General features: G+C 42.7%; 1 protein-coding gene across 4 annotated transcripts in view; it reads right to left on the bottom strand.

Moving 5' to 3' along the window:
* cmip (c-Maf inducing protein) overlaps positions 1 to 16,295 on the bottom strand; it is a 243,967-nt gene that overhangs the window by 11,741 nt on the left and 215,931 nt on the right. For all 4 annotated transcript variants that reach the window (XM_073070308.1, XM_073070309.1, XM_073070310.1 and 1 more), the window contains 3 exons: positions 15,685 to 15,825; positions 14,983 to 15,030; positions 1,812 to 1,958 (listed from right to left, as the gene is read on the bottom strand). In XM_073070308.1, coding sequence (XP_072926409.1) covers positions 1,812 to 1,958; positions 14,983 to 15,030; positions 15,685 to 15,825 — 336 coding nt within the window. The remainder of the gene's footprint in view (positions 1 to 1,811; positions 1,959 to 14,982; positions 15,031 to 15,684; positions 15,826 to 16,295) is intronic.

Here is a 16,295-nt window from a genome sequence, read left to right as displayed (position 1 = left end):
CCGTCCCTCCACTGGTGAGTTTATTCCCCTCAATTCCCACTGGTTACAAACATACCAAGAAGGCTACCAAGCATATAATACATGTTTACCAATTGTACTCATGCTACTTCCCCTCTGTAGTTCAAATCATTTTCAAAATAGTTCAAGTCATGAAATCCTTTGAACGCTTGGTGTTGAACCACCTGAAGACCCTCACCAGCAGCCTGCTGGATCCCCTGCAGTTTGCCTACCGGGCAAATAGGTCAGTAGACGATGCAGTCAACCTGGGACTGCACTATATCCTGCAACATCTGGATTGTCCTGGGACCTATGCTCGGATGCTGTTTGTGGATTTCAGTTCGGCGTTTAACACCATCGTCCCTCATACCCTCTGCTCCAAATTGTCTCACCTTACTGTGCCACCCGACCTCTGCGATTGAATTATAACTTCCTGACCAACAGAAGTCAGCAGGTAAGGATGGGACAGGTCACCTCAGATATTCGAATCACCAACACCGGCGCCCCCCAAGGGTGAGTCCTCTCTCCACTGCTGTTCTCCCTCTACACCAATGACTGCACCTCCTCCAACCCCTATGTGAAGCTTTTGAAGTTTGCAGACAACACTACCGTCATTGGACTCATCCAGAATAGTGATGAGTCTGCATATCGACAGCAGGTGGACCAACTGGCGCTCTGGTGCAGTCAGAACAATCTGGAGCTGAACACGCTCAAGACAAAGGAGATGATAGTGGATTTCAGGAGACATCCCCCTGCTATGTCTCCTCTCAGAGTCCTCAGCAGCCCTGTGTCCACCGTGGAGAACTTCAGGTTCCTGGGAACCACCATCTCTCAGGATCTGAAGTGGGAGCAGAACATCTGCTCCATCCTGAAGAAGGCCCAGCAGCGGATGTATTTCCTGCGGCTCTTGAGGAAATACGGTCTGCCTCAGGAATTGCTGCTGCAGTTCTACACTGCAGTCATTGAGTCTGTCCTGTGCACCTCCATCATTGTGTGGTTTGGAGCCGCCACCAAGCAGGATAGAACCAGACTACAGCGCACAGTGAGGACTGCCGAGCACATCATTGGAGCCTCCCTGCCCTCTATTGTGGACCTGTACTCTTCCAGGTTGAAGAAGAGGGCAGGGAACATCATAAAGGACTCCTCCCATCCTGCGCACGGACTGTTTGATCTGCTTCCATCTGGTAGGTGCTTCAGATCCCTCCAGACTAAGACTAATAGGCACTGGAGAAGTTTTTTCCCTACTGCGGTCACTTTGCTGAACAGTTAACTGCCGGTTAACTGTCGGCTAACTATTACTTGGATTGCACTACCTGTATGTATAATCTATATTTTCATTTATATTTATCATTATTATTGTTATGAGCAGAGAGACAACATCTGCCGGAAGTAAATTCCTTGTATGTGCATAGGTACTTGGCGATTAAAGTCTGATTCTGATTATAATTTATTGAGATACAGCAGGAATTGGCCCTTCAAACCACACTGCCCAGCAATCCCCCAACTTAGCCCCAGCCTAATCAAAGAATAATTTACAATGACCAATTAACCTACCATCCAGTACGCTTTTGCACTGTGCAAGGAAACCGGAGCACCCGGAGGAAATCCACAAGGTCATGGGGAGAACGTACTAACTCCTTACAAGCAGCAACGCGATGGGAATTGAACCAGGATCACCTGTACTGTAAAGCGTTGTGCTAACCACTAAACTACCATGCATGTACCAAGACCATACTCACTGCCATGACATCCTCTCCAAACAAAGAGAGATAGTTTCCTGCAGAAACCATCATAAAAATAAACTAACTGCTCACCTGGGTGGACCATAGATTTAACTGCTTTAGTGATGGCAGTTTGATTAACTGCTCTGCACAGGCACTCGTTACGTTAGTGAAGGCCAGGCTCAGATTTTCCAGATTTCCAAAAGACCCTGAGCTGAGAAGTCTGGCTAGATCTGCATCCTAAAAGAAGAGTCAGGGAAAAAAATATTAATGTACAATTGATAAAACCGATCAACAAAATTCACATCTGCATACATTTTGACATTCCAGCTCTCAGTCACTGGGAAATTAAGATGGAGATTAGCTTTGACTTGAAGACAAAAAAGAATCTTTATTAGCTTCAAGCTCGCATGGGTTTTCACAAAATACTTGTTAATAACATTTATGCATCAGTGCCACCATTGACTTAATCCCTTAGGAACAGCAGGCAATGTGATATAATCATATTGGATTAATTACCAAAGTGTGCCATTTCCATGAAAAAATTAGAATTAGCTGAGGTTTTATATAAAAATTAGACCCATGGTTACTTGCATAATGTTGTGATTTTTTAAAAAAGTGAATGTTATCTTGCAAGGTTATATTCACTTTTGTAAGGAAAAACTGCATCCGATTTTTTAGAAACATGATTCCACTAACATTGAGATAAATGTCAATATGATCTGTTAGTTGACAATTTTTATTATCCAGAACACAGAAAAAAGATTTCCTTGCTATTCTACAGATAATACCAGTGGATCTTTAGTGTCCTTCTGACTTAGGTTTAAAATCTCATCTAACTGGTGGCACTTTGGCATTGGAACACACGCTTAGTGCTGGCATAGATAACACACTTTGGAGCTTGATCCAATTACCTTGTGATTCAGAGGCAAAAGTACTACTGCTGTGCATTAAACAACAGCTAGTAATATCCACCATTAGACAACTGAAAACCATGACTGTAAAGCGACAGTAGTTAACAAATCAACTCCTGGCTAGAAGTGTCTGATTTATATTTTGTTCTTGACTGAAGAAAGATTACCATAAAATCTAACTGCTTCACCGCAGCCCGTTAAAATAGAACATCTGCTTTCTAACTACAATCTACTTTCTGTCTGCAACCACGCAGGATTGTGGTTGATTCATTCCTGTCCTCTTCGCTGGCTGGACATGCACTCTGTAGAATTAATCAACAAAACATAATAAAAATAGAACCGGACTATCCAGCTTCGATTTAGGCAGTGGACTGACATATGATGGAAGCTCAGATGAACCCACACAGTGTTACCTTCATAAGCACAAGAGATTCTGCAGATGCTGGAAATCTTGAACAACAAACACAAAATGTTGGGGGATCTCAGCAAGACAGGCAGCATCTGTCGAGGGGTATAACCAGTCAATGCTTTGGGCAAACCATTTACCAAGGCTGCACTGAGCTATACCTGAGGCTCACATAGTAGATGTGTAGTGGCAACACAATTGAGATCATCCATGTCCCTCGAACAGTTTCTCTTGTACTCTTAGATATCCGTGTTTGCAGATTTGGTCTGGAAGACGCCCTTCAGATGGAGTACATTTCCCCTTGACCACCTCTCCCTTCAACTCCTGCACCAAGGATCCATGTGGTGTCCCTGAAGACAACATTGGGGCTCCCATCTCCTTACTTCATCCCGCTCTCTCACAGATCCACGTTCCCGCTCATCTGGTTTTAGTTATCACCTACCAGTTTGTACTCTTTCCCCTCACACCACCTTCTTACTCTGGCTTGTGCCCTCTGCCTTTCCAGTCCCCATAAACGGTTTTGGCCCAAAATGATTTCTGTATATTCCCCCTCCACAGATGCTGATATACTTGCTGAGTTCCTCCAACGCTTTAGACCCAGAAGCAATATTTTGCCACTTGGCCCATCAAATCTGCTCGGCCATTCTGTCATGGCTGATCTCAGCCCTTTCTCCTGTCTTCTCCCTGTAACCTTTGACACCCTTACTAGTCAAGAACCTATCAAACTCCGCTTTAAACATACCCAGTGATTTGGCCTGCACAGCTATCCATGGCAATGAATTCAATAGATTCAACACCAAATTTTGTGTGTGTTGACAATATATATTCCTGCAAGTGAAGCTTGTATATTGTTACAATATAGAAAACTATGTTCAGATTCTCAGAACAATCTCATTTTCTCACTTAATTCCATTTTCTTGCAGATTTAACTCCTGACCCCCACTGCCCCACACAATTCTCTCACCACCCACCTACAACAGGGATAATGTACAGCATCAAATTAACTTAACCGTGAGAAAGGCTAAGTTGGAAGGAAATCAGAGCACCTGGTGAAAACCCACACAGTAACAGAGAGAGAAAGTGCAAATCTCACTCAGACACCACTGCAAGAGCAGAGCGGTAATACCACTGGGCCATTTCCTTAGAGGTCAGAAATTATGCTATATTTAAAATAAATGAAAATGCTCATGTTTTTATTCAAAGAAAGCTTGATTTTAGAATCAGAATCAGGTTTATTATCACCGGCATGTGTTGTGAAGTTTGTTAACTTAGCAGCAGCAGTTCAATGCAAGACATAATCGAGCAGAGAGAGAGAAAAAAAATAATAATAATAATAAGTAAAATAAAACAGAATAATAAACAAGTAAATTGGACTCTTGGACCAAGAGAGCATAGCCTCAGAATAGAACATCCCTTTAGAACAGAAATGAGGAGTAATTTCTTTAGCCAGAGGATGGCGAATCTGTGGAATTCATCACCACAGATGACTGTGGGGGCCAAGTTATTGAGTTTTTAAGGCAGAGGTTGATAGGTTCTTGATGAGTAAGGGAGTCAAAGGTTACACAGAGAAGGCAGGAGAATAGAATTGAGACAGACAATGAATCAGCCATAATGGAATGGCAGGAGACTAGATGGGCTGAATGGCATAACTCCACTCCTATGTTTAATGGTACTATATTCTAGTTTTTGCTCTTTAGAGCAAGAAATTGACGTGAGTGTCTGGTTAGTATTCTGAGCTGTAGCAAGGTAATTATAAAAAATCATCAGCTCCCTTTGCTAGTTCATTTGCCCACATTGTGCTCCACAGTTGTGCTTTGCCATTGTTTATACAATTAGCAAGAGTAAATCTCAAAAGTAGATAATGGACTTTATACAAAGGGCACCAAACAGGAGTTGAGCTTGGCTTTAGCTTGATTTAACTTGCAGATTGAAAGGGTTGGCAATGGAGATTGCAAAGATGATACATATATGCTACAGAAAGATTTATTGCTATCATCTGCCACTACGAATTAGGTCATTGCACGACATCCACACCAACAGCCCAGAATTTCCCCCTTGACTTTACATTTTTGACATACCTACAGTCAGAATGTACTGTGGTGTGTCGTTCTTATGCAATTGGTCAATTGCACAAATATATGACTGCAATTTTTGAAAATAAAAAGTTAAGATAAACAAAATAAAATAATAAATAAACATTAGGTGTGCCTGCACTATTGAAACCTCTTTGACTGTACCTCTTCCCACCCTGTCTCCTATAAAAATGCTACTCCCTTTAATCAGTTCCTTCATCTCCGTTACATCCGTTCCCAGGATGAGGCTTTCCCTTCCAGACTGTCAGCAATGCCCTCTTCCTTCTAAGAATGGGGTTTCCCTTCCTCCACTATTGATCATCCGTATCGCCTCCATTTCCCGGACATCCGTGCTCACCCCATCTTCCCACAGTGATAAGAGTTCCTCATGTCCTCACCAACCATCCCACGAGCCACACATTATTCTCACAGTTTCTGCCATCTTCAATGAGATCCGACCACCAAACACATCTTTACCTCCCCTCCCACCCTCCACGGGGATCACTCCCTCCCTGAGTCCCTTGTCCATTCATCCCTCTCCACTAATCTCCCTCCTGGCACATATCCCTGCAAACAACAGAAATTCTACACCTGCCCATTCACCTCCTCCCTCATCTCCATTCAGGGCCCCAAACAGGCCTTCCAGGTGAGGCAACACCTCACCTGCAAATCTGGTGGGGTATCCAGTGCACTCGATGCAGTATCCTGTGCATTGTTGAGACCCAATGTAAATTGGGGGACCACTTTGTTGAGCTGCTCCAACTCCATCTGCCAAAAGTGGAACTTCCCAGTGGCCAGCCACTCTCAGGGTGGAGGAGCAACACCTCCTATTCCATCTGGGTAGCCTCCAACCTGATGGCATGAACATCAGTTTCTCCTTCCTGTTTTTTTTTCTCGATCCCTTCCCCCTTCTATTTCCCAATCTTGCTTCTTCTCCTCAACTGCCCATCACCTCCCTCAGGTGCCCCTCCTTCTTCTCTTTCTCCCATGGACCACTCCTCTCCTATCAGATTACTTTTTCTCTAGTCCTTTACCTCCCCCCACCCACCTGGTTTCGCCCATCACCTTCCAGCTAGTCCTCCTCCCCCAGCTCCATCTTTCTATTCTGGCATCTTTCCCTTTCCTTTCCAACCCTGAAGAAGGGTCTGTGCCAACACGTTGACTGTTTCAGTTTAATTGATGCTGCCTGAGCTGTTGAGTTCCTTCAGCATTTTGTGTGTGTTGCTCCGGAGTTACCGCATCTGCAAAATCTCTTGAGTTTATGGAAACTCCTCTGATGAAGAATATGTAACTCAGAGTGACACTAGTATCAATGAATAGGAAGGTTTCACAATTGATCTGAAGGTTAACCTAATTATAGTTCCTTTGGCCCACGATGTTGTTCCAGCCATTTTACCTACTCTAAGATCACTCTAACCCTTCCCTCCTACTTAGCCCTCCATTTTTCTGTTATCCATGTCACTATCTAAGAATCTCTTAAATGCCCCCAATTAAATGTCTGCCTCTACCACCACCCCTGGTAGAGTGTTCCAAGCACCCACCACTCTGCAAAAAAAGTTACCTCTGACATCCACCCAAAACTTTCTCCCACTCATCTTAAAACTATGCCCTCTTATTAGCCACGTCTGCCCTGGGAAAAGGGCACTGGCCATCTACTATCTACACCTCTTATCATCTTGCACAACTCCCTAAAGTTGCCTCTGATCCTCCTTTGGAGTGAAAGCCCCCTTCAAGCCATGCAACTTCCTCAAGGCCATGCAGCAGGAGCAGGCAGAAGCTCTGCGTAAGGGGGGAGAAGGAGTTTACCCTGTCACATCCCACACACATGCCCTGAAGTAACTTCCCGCCCCAGCCTGAGAAGAGCTGGCAGTTCTTATGTTCGCCCTAGCACCTCAGAACCCATGGAACTGGAGTGCAAGAAAGGCAACCTCATTCCTGAGCGGCTGCCGACTAAAAGGAGGGTATTGAGACAATCAGATGCATCTATATTTGGCCGCTGGGCCGGGCAGAGTGGACCTCATTGCTCCGCGGGTCAGACTTAAATCTCCTGTAATGAAACCAGTGCTGTGGAATGAGCAATTCAGAAATACCACTTCTGACTGCTCCCACTTCACCATTCCTAAAGTATAGACGTCAAGTGAGGAAAGAACTAGGCTTATCTGCAATCATCAACGCGGTCGAATAACATGTCAATGCTTAAGCTCACGATTGAAAGATGACACTTAGCTAAGCTACCAGAATGAGTCATCCAGCATATGTCCATTCTTCAGGAGCTGAGGGACATTCCTGGCTTTTAGTTTCTCCCTATCAGCTGGTACTCAGCTGTTGCTACAACCTCTTATAACTACAGTGGTAGCTCAGCTCCATTTGCACCCTGTGCATATATCTATCTATATGTTTTCTTTTTCAATGAAGGGGAAATTGCATTTAGTACATGAACTGAAAATATTTCTGGCACGTAGAGAATAAACCTTCTGTGTTTGTGAGGGATGAAAATTGTTCCATTCACATCAGGGAGCTTATAACTCGCATGCCCGGTGTTAATGACTTTAAAAAGTCAGCATGCCCCTGACTTCAGTCCTCAATTTGGTCTTCGTTAGCTTTCATCTGAGAGTACTGAGGTTCTGTCTGAACAGTGGCATAACCACAGTCACACTTGTACATGCTTAGAATGGATGATCTCTAGAAAGTGTGTTGGAGGGGAGGGGAAGAGAACTGGTATCTTTTTGAACATCATTCTTCAGTGTCAGTAGGATATGCCTGATAACATAGTGGTTACTTGCTACTGTCAATCATAACTGAGCACATTGTAAACTACAGCTTCCTTATTCCATAATAGAGTCGCTTTAATCTATAATAAACTGGTACATCTTCCCTTTAGAACAGAGATGAAGAATTTCTTCAGCCAGAGGGTGGTGAATCTGTGGAATTCACCACAGGTGGAACCCCAGTTGTTGGGTATATTTAAAGCAAAGGTTGACTGGTTCTTGATTAGTCAGGCCGTCGAAGGTTAAGGGGAAAAGGCAGGAGAATGAGGTTGAAAGGGATAATAATTCAGCCATGATGGAATGGCGGCACTGACTCAATGGGCTGAGTAGCTAATACTGCTCCAATGTCTTATGTATTATCGTATGAAATCAAAGGTGAAAATACCGTGGTTATCTCCTCCTCTCCAAACATCTCGTTTCACAAAGCTGCAGCTGATTCCAACAGGAACCAATATGTTACTCACACAGCATATTTAGAGTGATAGAGAAGTACAGCATAGAGAAAGGTCCTTTGGCCTATCTATCCATGTAAACTATCTACTCCCATTGACCTGATATCATAGCCCTCCATATCTTACTATCCAAACTCTTCTGCAAAGCTGAAGTCGAGCTTGCAAGCATCACTTGTGCTGGCAGCTCATTCCACACTCTCACAACCCTCTGAGTGAAGAAGTTTCTCCTCATGTTCCCCTTAAACTTTTCACCTTTCACCCTTAACCCATGACCTCTGGTTGTGGTCCCACCCAACCTCAGTGGAAAAAGCTTGCTTGCACTAACCCTATCCATATGACTCATAATTTTGTAACGTCTAACAAATCTCCTCTCAAACTTCTACATTCCAAGGAATAACCTATTCAACCTACTTTGCTAACTTTATTAGAAAAGCAGGTATATTTAAAACAAAGCTCACGTTTAACACTTCTCTCGGTATTTAAACCTCTTTTTAAAAAGGATGAACAAATATTGAGGAAAAGCAAGAAAAATAAAGCTAATTACTAGTTAAGCACATTAAATCCAGGTTAGAGTTGGCACCAAGGAGTGCAATAAATTGAACTCCCAAAGACTATTACTTTTCTACTCCTTCACACATTCACTGCAGATTGTCTTGCTTATCATCAATATGTACTATTTTGAACTGGTTTTAATTCATTTTAAGGCAATTAGTTCCTGTTTCTTTAGGGAAACATCCTCTTATTAATTTAATAAATCTCTTCCCTATGCTTGCCATCCTCTTTAAAGTTACATGCCCTCATTCACACAAGGACCTATAAATTAACAATATCCCTAAAGCTGTTCCAAGGAACTTTAAAATGATGATCACGAACCATGCTATCACTGCATTAATGGGATTTTTGTCTGCACAATGATTGTTTTCTAGATATTGTACAGACTAGTTTCTAGGCCATAATCTTTATAGAGTGATGTAATTTAATCCATTTGGTACTATATGTTCTTGTTTATAAAAACTAGAAACACATTATGTCCACCATTGAACTTTCATCAATTTGTCCTTGCACTTTCAAAGATTCAAAGTGCATCTTTGAATTTTTTTTGCGTCATAATTTCACCTGATTAACTTAAAATACTTTTTTTTCCTACTGAGAAAACAAATCTGAACTGAATAGCTAGGAAGTGTGAGGGAAATCGTACATCAGGAAAATCAGAAATTAAACCAATCCGCTATAAACAATCTCTTATTTGCTGACATTTTTTGCTCATTTGCTGCAATGTCAAAATTTGAAGGACTGAAAAGATAAAAGAAACCACACAGAATAACATGATTTTCTTATCCTTCATATCTTTAAATATCTTTCAAATCTTAAAGTACCTCATTCTGTATTTTATAGAAAAGTTCAATACCTGAGACACCAATATTCTCTCCAAAGCAAGGTTTGTCAACTAAGATTAAAGGTAAGGCTCCATGGCACAAGAATTCTGGGAACCCCTGTATCCATGTTGCCATTTCCTTGGATAGTTCAATGCAGAAAACCGAGTGTTGGAAATCTATTGTGTCAACCTGATTCCTTGTGCAATGACTTGAAGCGCATCCCAGGCTTTACCACACATTTTAGTTTCGCTTTTCCAAAAGTTTTGGAAGCCACCTGCTTTCAAGTCTTCAATATTTTTGAATTATGTTTCAACAACAGAACAATTCTTTCGAAGTGACTGTCATAACTTCAAAGAGAGAAGCAGTAACAGACACAAGATTGCGGAACCCATCTTAGTGGAAAAGAAGGAAAAGCAAACCCAAGTGATTCATCTTGCAGTTACACTACAAGGCACAGCACTGAGTCAAAACCAAGGTGATCCTCAATTCATCCTCAACTGGTCAGTGAAAAGGATTCAGTTATTCCTCTCCTTATCCACAGGTTGGTGATGTTATGCTTTGACAACGGCCAGACTTTCTCGCTACGTGATCTCAAATCATTTCCTGTACCACAAACTATTTGCATATCACTTTACTGCAACTTCGCAAGTGACAGCAACTTCCTTTGATCTTGACTGCTTGAGCAAATTCAACTTTGCTGCTGCAGCTAACATCTTGTGAGCCAACCCAACTGGTAAATCCTATTTTCCCCTCCCTTACCCGCCTACCTTCCTCCTCTCCCCGACTTCACTATCATCTTCCAGTTTGTACTCCTTCCTCTCCACCCACCAGCTTCTTGTTCTGGTTTCTTTTCCCTTCCTTTCCAGTCCTGATGAAGGGTCTCGGCCTGAAGCCTTGACTCATTCCTCTCCACAGACATTTCCTGACTTGCTGAGTTCCTCCAGCATTTGTGTGTATTACTCTGGAAAATACAGTTTTATTTAAACAACTAAAACTGTGCTCTCACCCCTCTCTACAAAGTTGTTAAATTGTGTATTCTCTCGCAAAAATCCTCTCAGGTACTGGAAACATTGGAGACAAAAAAATAACAGGGCAACAAATTGCCCTAGCACTAAACACTTACGGAAATATAAACTGTTCCATTACACCTTCCTTTTGCCAGAAGGTGGGGAATCTGTGGTATTCATTGCCACAGGTGGCTGTGGAGGCCAAGTCAATAGACAATAGACAGTAGGTGCAGGAGTAGGCCATTCAGCCCTTCTAGCCAGCACCGCCATTCACTGCGATCATGGCTGATCATACACAATCAGTACCCCGTTCCTGCCCTCTCCCTATATCTCTTGACCCTGCTATCTATAAGAGCTCTATCTAACTCTCTCTTGAATGCATCCAGAGACTTGGCCTCCACTGCCTTCTGGGGTAGAGCATTCCACATATCCACCACTCTCTGGGTGAAAAAGTTTTTCCGCATCTCTGTTCTAAATGGCCTACCCCTTATTCTTAAACTGTGACCTCTAGTTCTGGACTCACCCATCAGCGGGAACATGCTTCCTGCCTCCAGTGTGTCCAATCCCTTAATAATCTTATATGTTTCAATCAGATCCCCTTTCATCCTTCTAAATTCCAGTGTATACAAGCCCAGTCGCTCCAATCTTTCAACATATGACAGTCCCGCCATTCCGGGAATTAACCTTGTGAACCTACGCTGCACTCCCTCAATAGCAAGAATGTCCTTCCTCAAATTTGGAGACCAAAACTGCACACAATACTCTAGGTGGGGTCTCACCAGGGCCCTGTACAGCTGCAGAAGGACCTCTTTACTCCTATACTCAATTCCTCTTGTTATAAAAGCCAGCATGCCATTAGCTTTCTTCACTGCCTGCTGTACCTGCATGCTTGCTTTCATTGACTGATGTACAAGAACACCTAGATCTCGTTGTACTTCCCCTTTTCCTAACTTGGCTCCATTTAGATAGTAATCTGCCTTCCTGTTCTTGCCACCAAAGTGGATAACCTCACATTTATCCACATTAAACTGCATCTGCCATACATTTGCTCACTCACCCAACCTGTCCAAGTCACCCTGCATTCTCATAACATCCTCCTGACATTTCACACTGCCACCCAGCTTTGTGTCATCAGCAAATTTGCTAATGTTACTTTTAATCCCTTCATCTAAATCATTAATGTATATTGTAAACAGCTGCAGTCCCAGCACCGAACCTTGCGGTACCCCACTGGTCACAGCCTGCCATTCCGAAAGGGACCCGTTCATTGCTACTCTTTGTTTCCTGTCAGCCAGCCAATTTTCAATCCATGTCAGTACTCTGCCCCCAATACCATGTGCCCTAATTTTTCCCACTAATCTCCTATGTGGGACTTTATCAAAAGCTTTCTGGAAGTCCAGGTACACTACATCCACTGGCTCTCCCTTGTCCATTTTCATAGTTACACCCTCAAAAAACTCCAGAAGATTAGTCAAGCATGATTTTCCCTTCATAAATCCATGCTGACTCGGACTGATCCTTCTACTGCTGTTCAAATGTGTCGTAATTTCCTCTTTTCATTGGATATATTAAAGGCAGAGGCTGATAGATTCTTGATTGGTCAGGGCATGAATGGATATGTGGAGAAGACTGGGGCTGAGAGGGAAATAGATTAGACATGATGAAATGGCAAAGCAGATTTGATGGGCCAAATGGCCTCACTCTGCTCCTATATCTTATAGTCTTCTCTGCATACATTTGATTCCAACAAAATTAATGTACTTTTCATTTCAGTACTGCTACTTTTAATTATTTTGCAGCAAAAAGCCTTAAGTATTGAACAAAACCACCTGAAATCATTATTTTGTCAAGTGTGAGGAAGTAGCAGAGAGAAGTTGCCCTTGCCCCGGATTTAGATCTTTACTTACTTTTAGCAGAGAGCATCACCAGCCACACCTCACTACCTCAAGGAGCTTTATCCATGAGTGCGAAGGATAGCCTAGGACCTGAAGCTGATCCAAAAGCCCACTGAATTTGTAAATTGACTCAGGCGCAAGGTGAAAACACAAGAGCTGCCAATTAAACCTGTCTATTCTGTTCACTTACAAGCTACAATCACTAATCCCTTCTAATATATTCTTTTAAATAACTGACTGCCTTTTTCTCCCCAGAGGTGAAATTTGGTCAATTGTTTTTACAATCTACCTTCCATCTATGTAGCTTTTACCTAAATTTCTTTAACGTATCAGCTCGAGTTCAATGAGAACACTCTCACCTGTGTCAGGAAGGATTGTGCACCCGTTTTAGGGACTTGAGCACATAATCTGACCTGGCATATACAACAGCAAGAACACTGTACTCTCACAGATGCTGCCTTTCCACAGAAATATTAGCCCAAGTGTCCGGGTGACTAAAGCATAGAGCGATACATCAACACGATATGACTGAAAATCGATTTAACTTGGAGTTTTGCAAGGATTTCCAAATGAAATCACACTTGTGCTCATGGAATTCAAAAGGCACGTCCTTTTATGAATCACCTTTGAAACCTTGACACAATTTCCGCTTCAGTGATGTAAGTGATGTAGCAGTCCCTTCAGAGTGTTGCAGTCTACACTGTCCAGGGGCAAATGTTATGGATCCTCTCAGGCTGACATGGTCTTTCAATCACTATGCCACCCGGGGGGCTTTCAAGGTAGGCAAAATGGTAAAATACTGAGTCATTGTTGGACCCATCCCACGCTATATCAAGACAACACCCACTGATTTCCAGTTCGTGACGTCCTAATTAGTGATCCCCAGATGTCGCGCTCCTCATAATATTGCTAGCGTTCCCGTTTCCATGTCTGGACTTGAAAGCTGCTTCTCAGCCCCCTGCCAAAACATGTCAGATGTTCCTGATCCCACTCCTCTCCAGCGTGCCATGTCACAGGTTCAAGTTTAATAGTCCGTTCAACCTTACCCGACTACCCACAAGTACAGCCAAACCAAATGGCATCATTGTACCAACAGTCATGCACAGCACAAGATAAATATAGCACATAAGATAGCAATAAAATGCAGTCACACACTAAAAAACATGTAGTGCAAATCCCCAAGTCCATGAATGCTGCAGCACCCTGCAGTCGAACACAATATAGCTGACACTGGGGGGGCAGCACCGGCTCCACCGTGGGCGTCACACACCACCTCCACTCCGGTGGACAGCCTGACTTCAATGCTTTCCCTTGGATGGCTGGGAAAGGGAAACACTGTGGCTTGAGGCCTAGTCCTCGACACAAACACGGTCACGCGGTTCCCCCGCCATTCGCCATAAATCGATTAATTGGACTTGCAGCATTCCACACCACCATTACCCAATAGGGTCTTGCGATCACAAGAAAGGCAACTAAGGCCATCAGTTGCTGCTGGTCTGCACGCCTCCTTCACACACTGACACAATTCTGTCACACGCAGCATCACAGTCTGCACCAAGTCCAACTCCTTCAGTTTCTCCAGCAACGAGCAACTCGCTGGTGGGGTAGTACTTAATGGTCTTATTGTCCAGCACAGTCTTGCATTCATAAAATAATACGTTATTAAAGAACAATAACACATTTGGTTGACCCTGTAGAAGCTGCAGTGTTCGAGCACGCCACCATCTTACCAGAAGCTATTGGATTGATCCCTCTTGCTTCAACAGATGGCAACTGCTGGAATATTTTCTCCCCATAGAAAATCACTGCTATTTTGTTCCCTTATCTGCCCCCTCTATCAACGAAAGCAACTAACGTGATTCTCCCTCTCCCAGCAGTACCTTCTGCCACAACAGGGGACAACTCTGCCTGACCCCTCTCTTGCCATCACCCTGAAAGTGACTGCAGAGATCAATACTGGGATACCCTGAGATGTTAAAAGGTGTACTTAAATTAATGTTATTTATTTCTTTCATCTTCAAGGCTTTAGCAAAAACCAGATTGTTTTGAAGTACAGTAAATCTCCCACACTGGAACATAAAGGGAAAGGTCAGACTCTAAGGAGTGGGGGGGGGGGGGGGGGTGATCACTTTAAACCGAATGGAAAGCTGAGAAACTTCTGTGGGTAAATCTCATCTCACCTCTTCAAATCTAACGAGCTCAGGTAAGCGATCTTCAAAATGCTTAATTTCTAATAAAACTAAAGCTTAAGGTTGTAAACTGCATCAATTCTAATCTAGAAACTACCAAAACAGAATGGGCAGCTTAAATCTTATAACTTAAGTGCCTACATAAATGATTAATAGAAAAAAAATCAGTTTAAATCCCAACTTACTGTGGATTTTGACGGCAGTGTTAGTCGTGTGGGTCCACCCTTCCTTTGCTACAACAAAAAAAAATTGCACATGATTAATGCTCATCTATCTCTCAGCTACAATGGTAACTCCCTGAACACTGAGGATACTTTCCATGGTCCACTATCCAACCTCAACTCCTCATTAACTGCAGAATAGAATATACGCCACCTGATATCAGAATCCAAAATCCTATACTTAAAAGTCAAAGTTTAATTTGAAGGTTGTTAAAATAATTCAAAACATCACCCTTGTTGAGATGAGTTAACCTCAGTGTCATTTTAAGAAGTTAACACCTGCATCAGTTGTACTGGTGTTGAATACAGAGTCAGGCTTTACTGGTTGGTTCCTAAACCTCTTATGTTAAAACAAATATGTCAGTATATCATTTCCATTTGCACACCAGCCGGCCTTCTGGACTTTGCGCTGGTAATTGAATATACAATTACAGACAGCGGAGCTCCTCAGAAAGGCTGTCAGAGAGAACCGCATACTTCCCTGAATAGAGATTGGGGAAGTCAAGGGCATTTTATTTTACAATGCCTTGCTAGAAGATTGCTGGACAACACTTGGAAAGGCAGAGAAATAATTTACCAGCTAATATCTCAGGCAGCATATAAAGGATACCTCAAGTGAGAGAATACCATGTAGAATAAAAGGGAAAGAAACCTATCAAAACCTACCAGTTCTTTTAATTCCCTTTGTCTGTCACAAAGTTGTTCATACATTTTCTTTCCAACATCTGTGCTTTCCAATGTAGAGATAATTTGAAGCTGTGTGTCGTTGTTGTCTATGATGTTGTACTCAAGCATCAAACACAAGATCTAGAGTTTAATGAAATCAAAGTTTTTTTTTAGTCAAAAGGCTTTAGCAAAGGATTACATCTTAATGATTATAGGACTTTTGTGATATACTGATCCTCCAAATATACAGCGAGTTCCTGTGAGGGTCAATTTTAACTCAGTGGTGGAACACTGGTCTGCATCAGTAGGTTTTGAACTCAAGCCCCACATGAGGCAGTGTGGCATATAATCCAGGCTGAGATTCTGCAGAGACGCCCACTTACTGCTGAGACAGTAACCTGAAGAATGGAAGTGATTAATTAAGGGAGTGAGGCTGTGACATTGAACAAACCACAGTTCTTTTGCACACAATGAGGAGTACTTCTGTTCCTCTGATTCCACAGCATATAAACATTTTCAAAGGGCTGTGGTTTTATTTCAGCAGTGCTTTGTGGACCACTGGGAAGGTTGCCTATGATACTGTTATTAATTGGCAGAGACTTCATTTACAC

The sequence above is a fragment of the Hemitrygon akajei genome, chromosome 17 (assembly GCF_048418815.1).
Source record: "Hemitrygon akajei chromosome 17, sHemAka1.3, whole genome shotgun sequence".
In the NCBI taxonomy this organism is placed as follows: domain Eukaryota; kingdom Metazoa; phylum Chordata; class Chondrichthyes; order Myliobatiformes; family Dasyatidae; genus Hemitrygon; species Hemitrygon akajei.
This window is presented reverse-complemented; position numbering and strand designations above follow the sequence as displayed.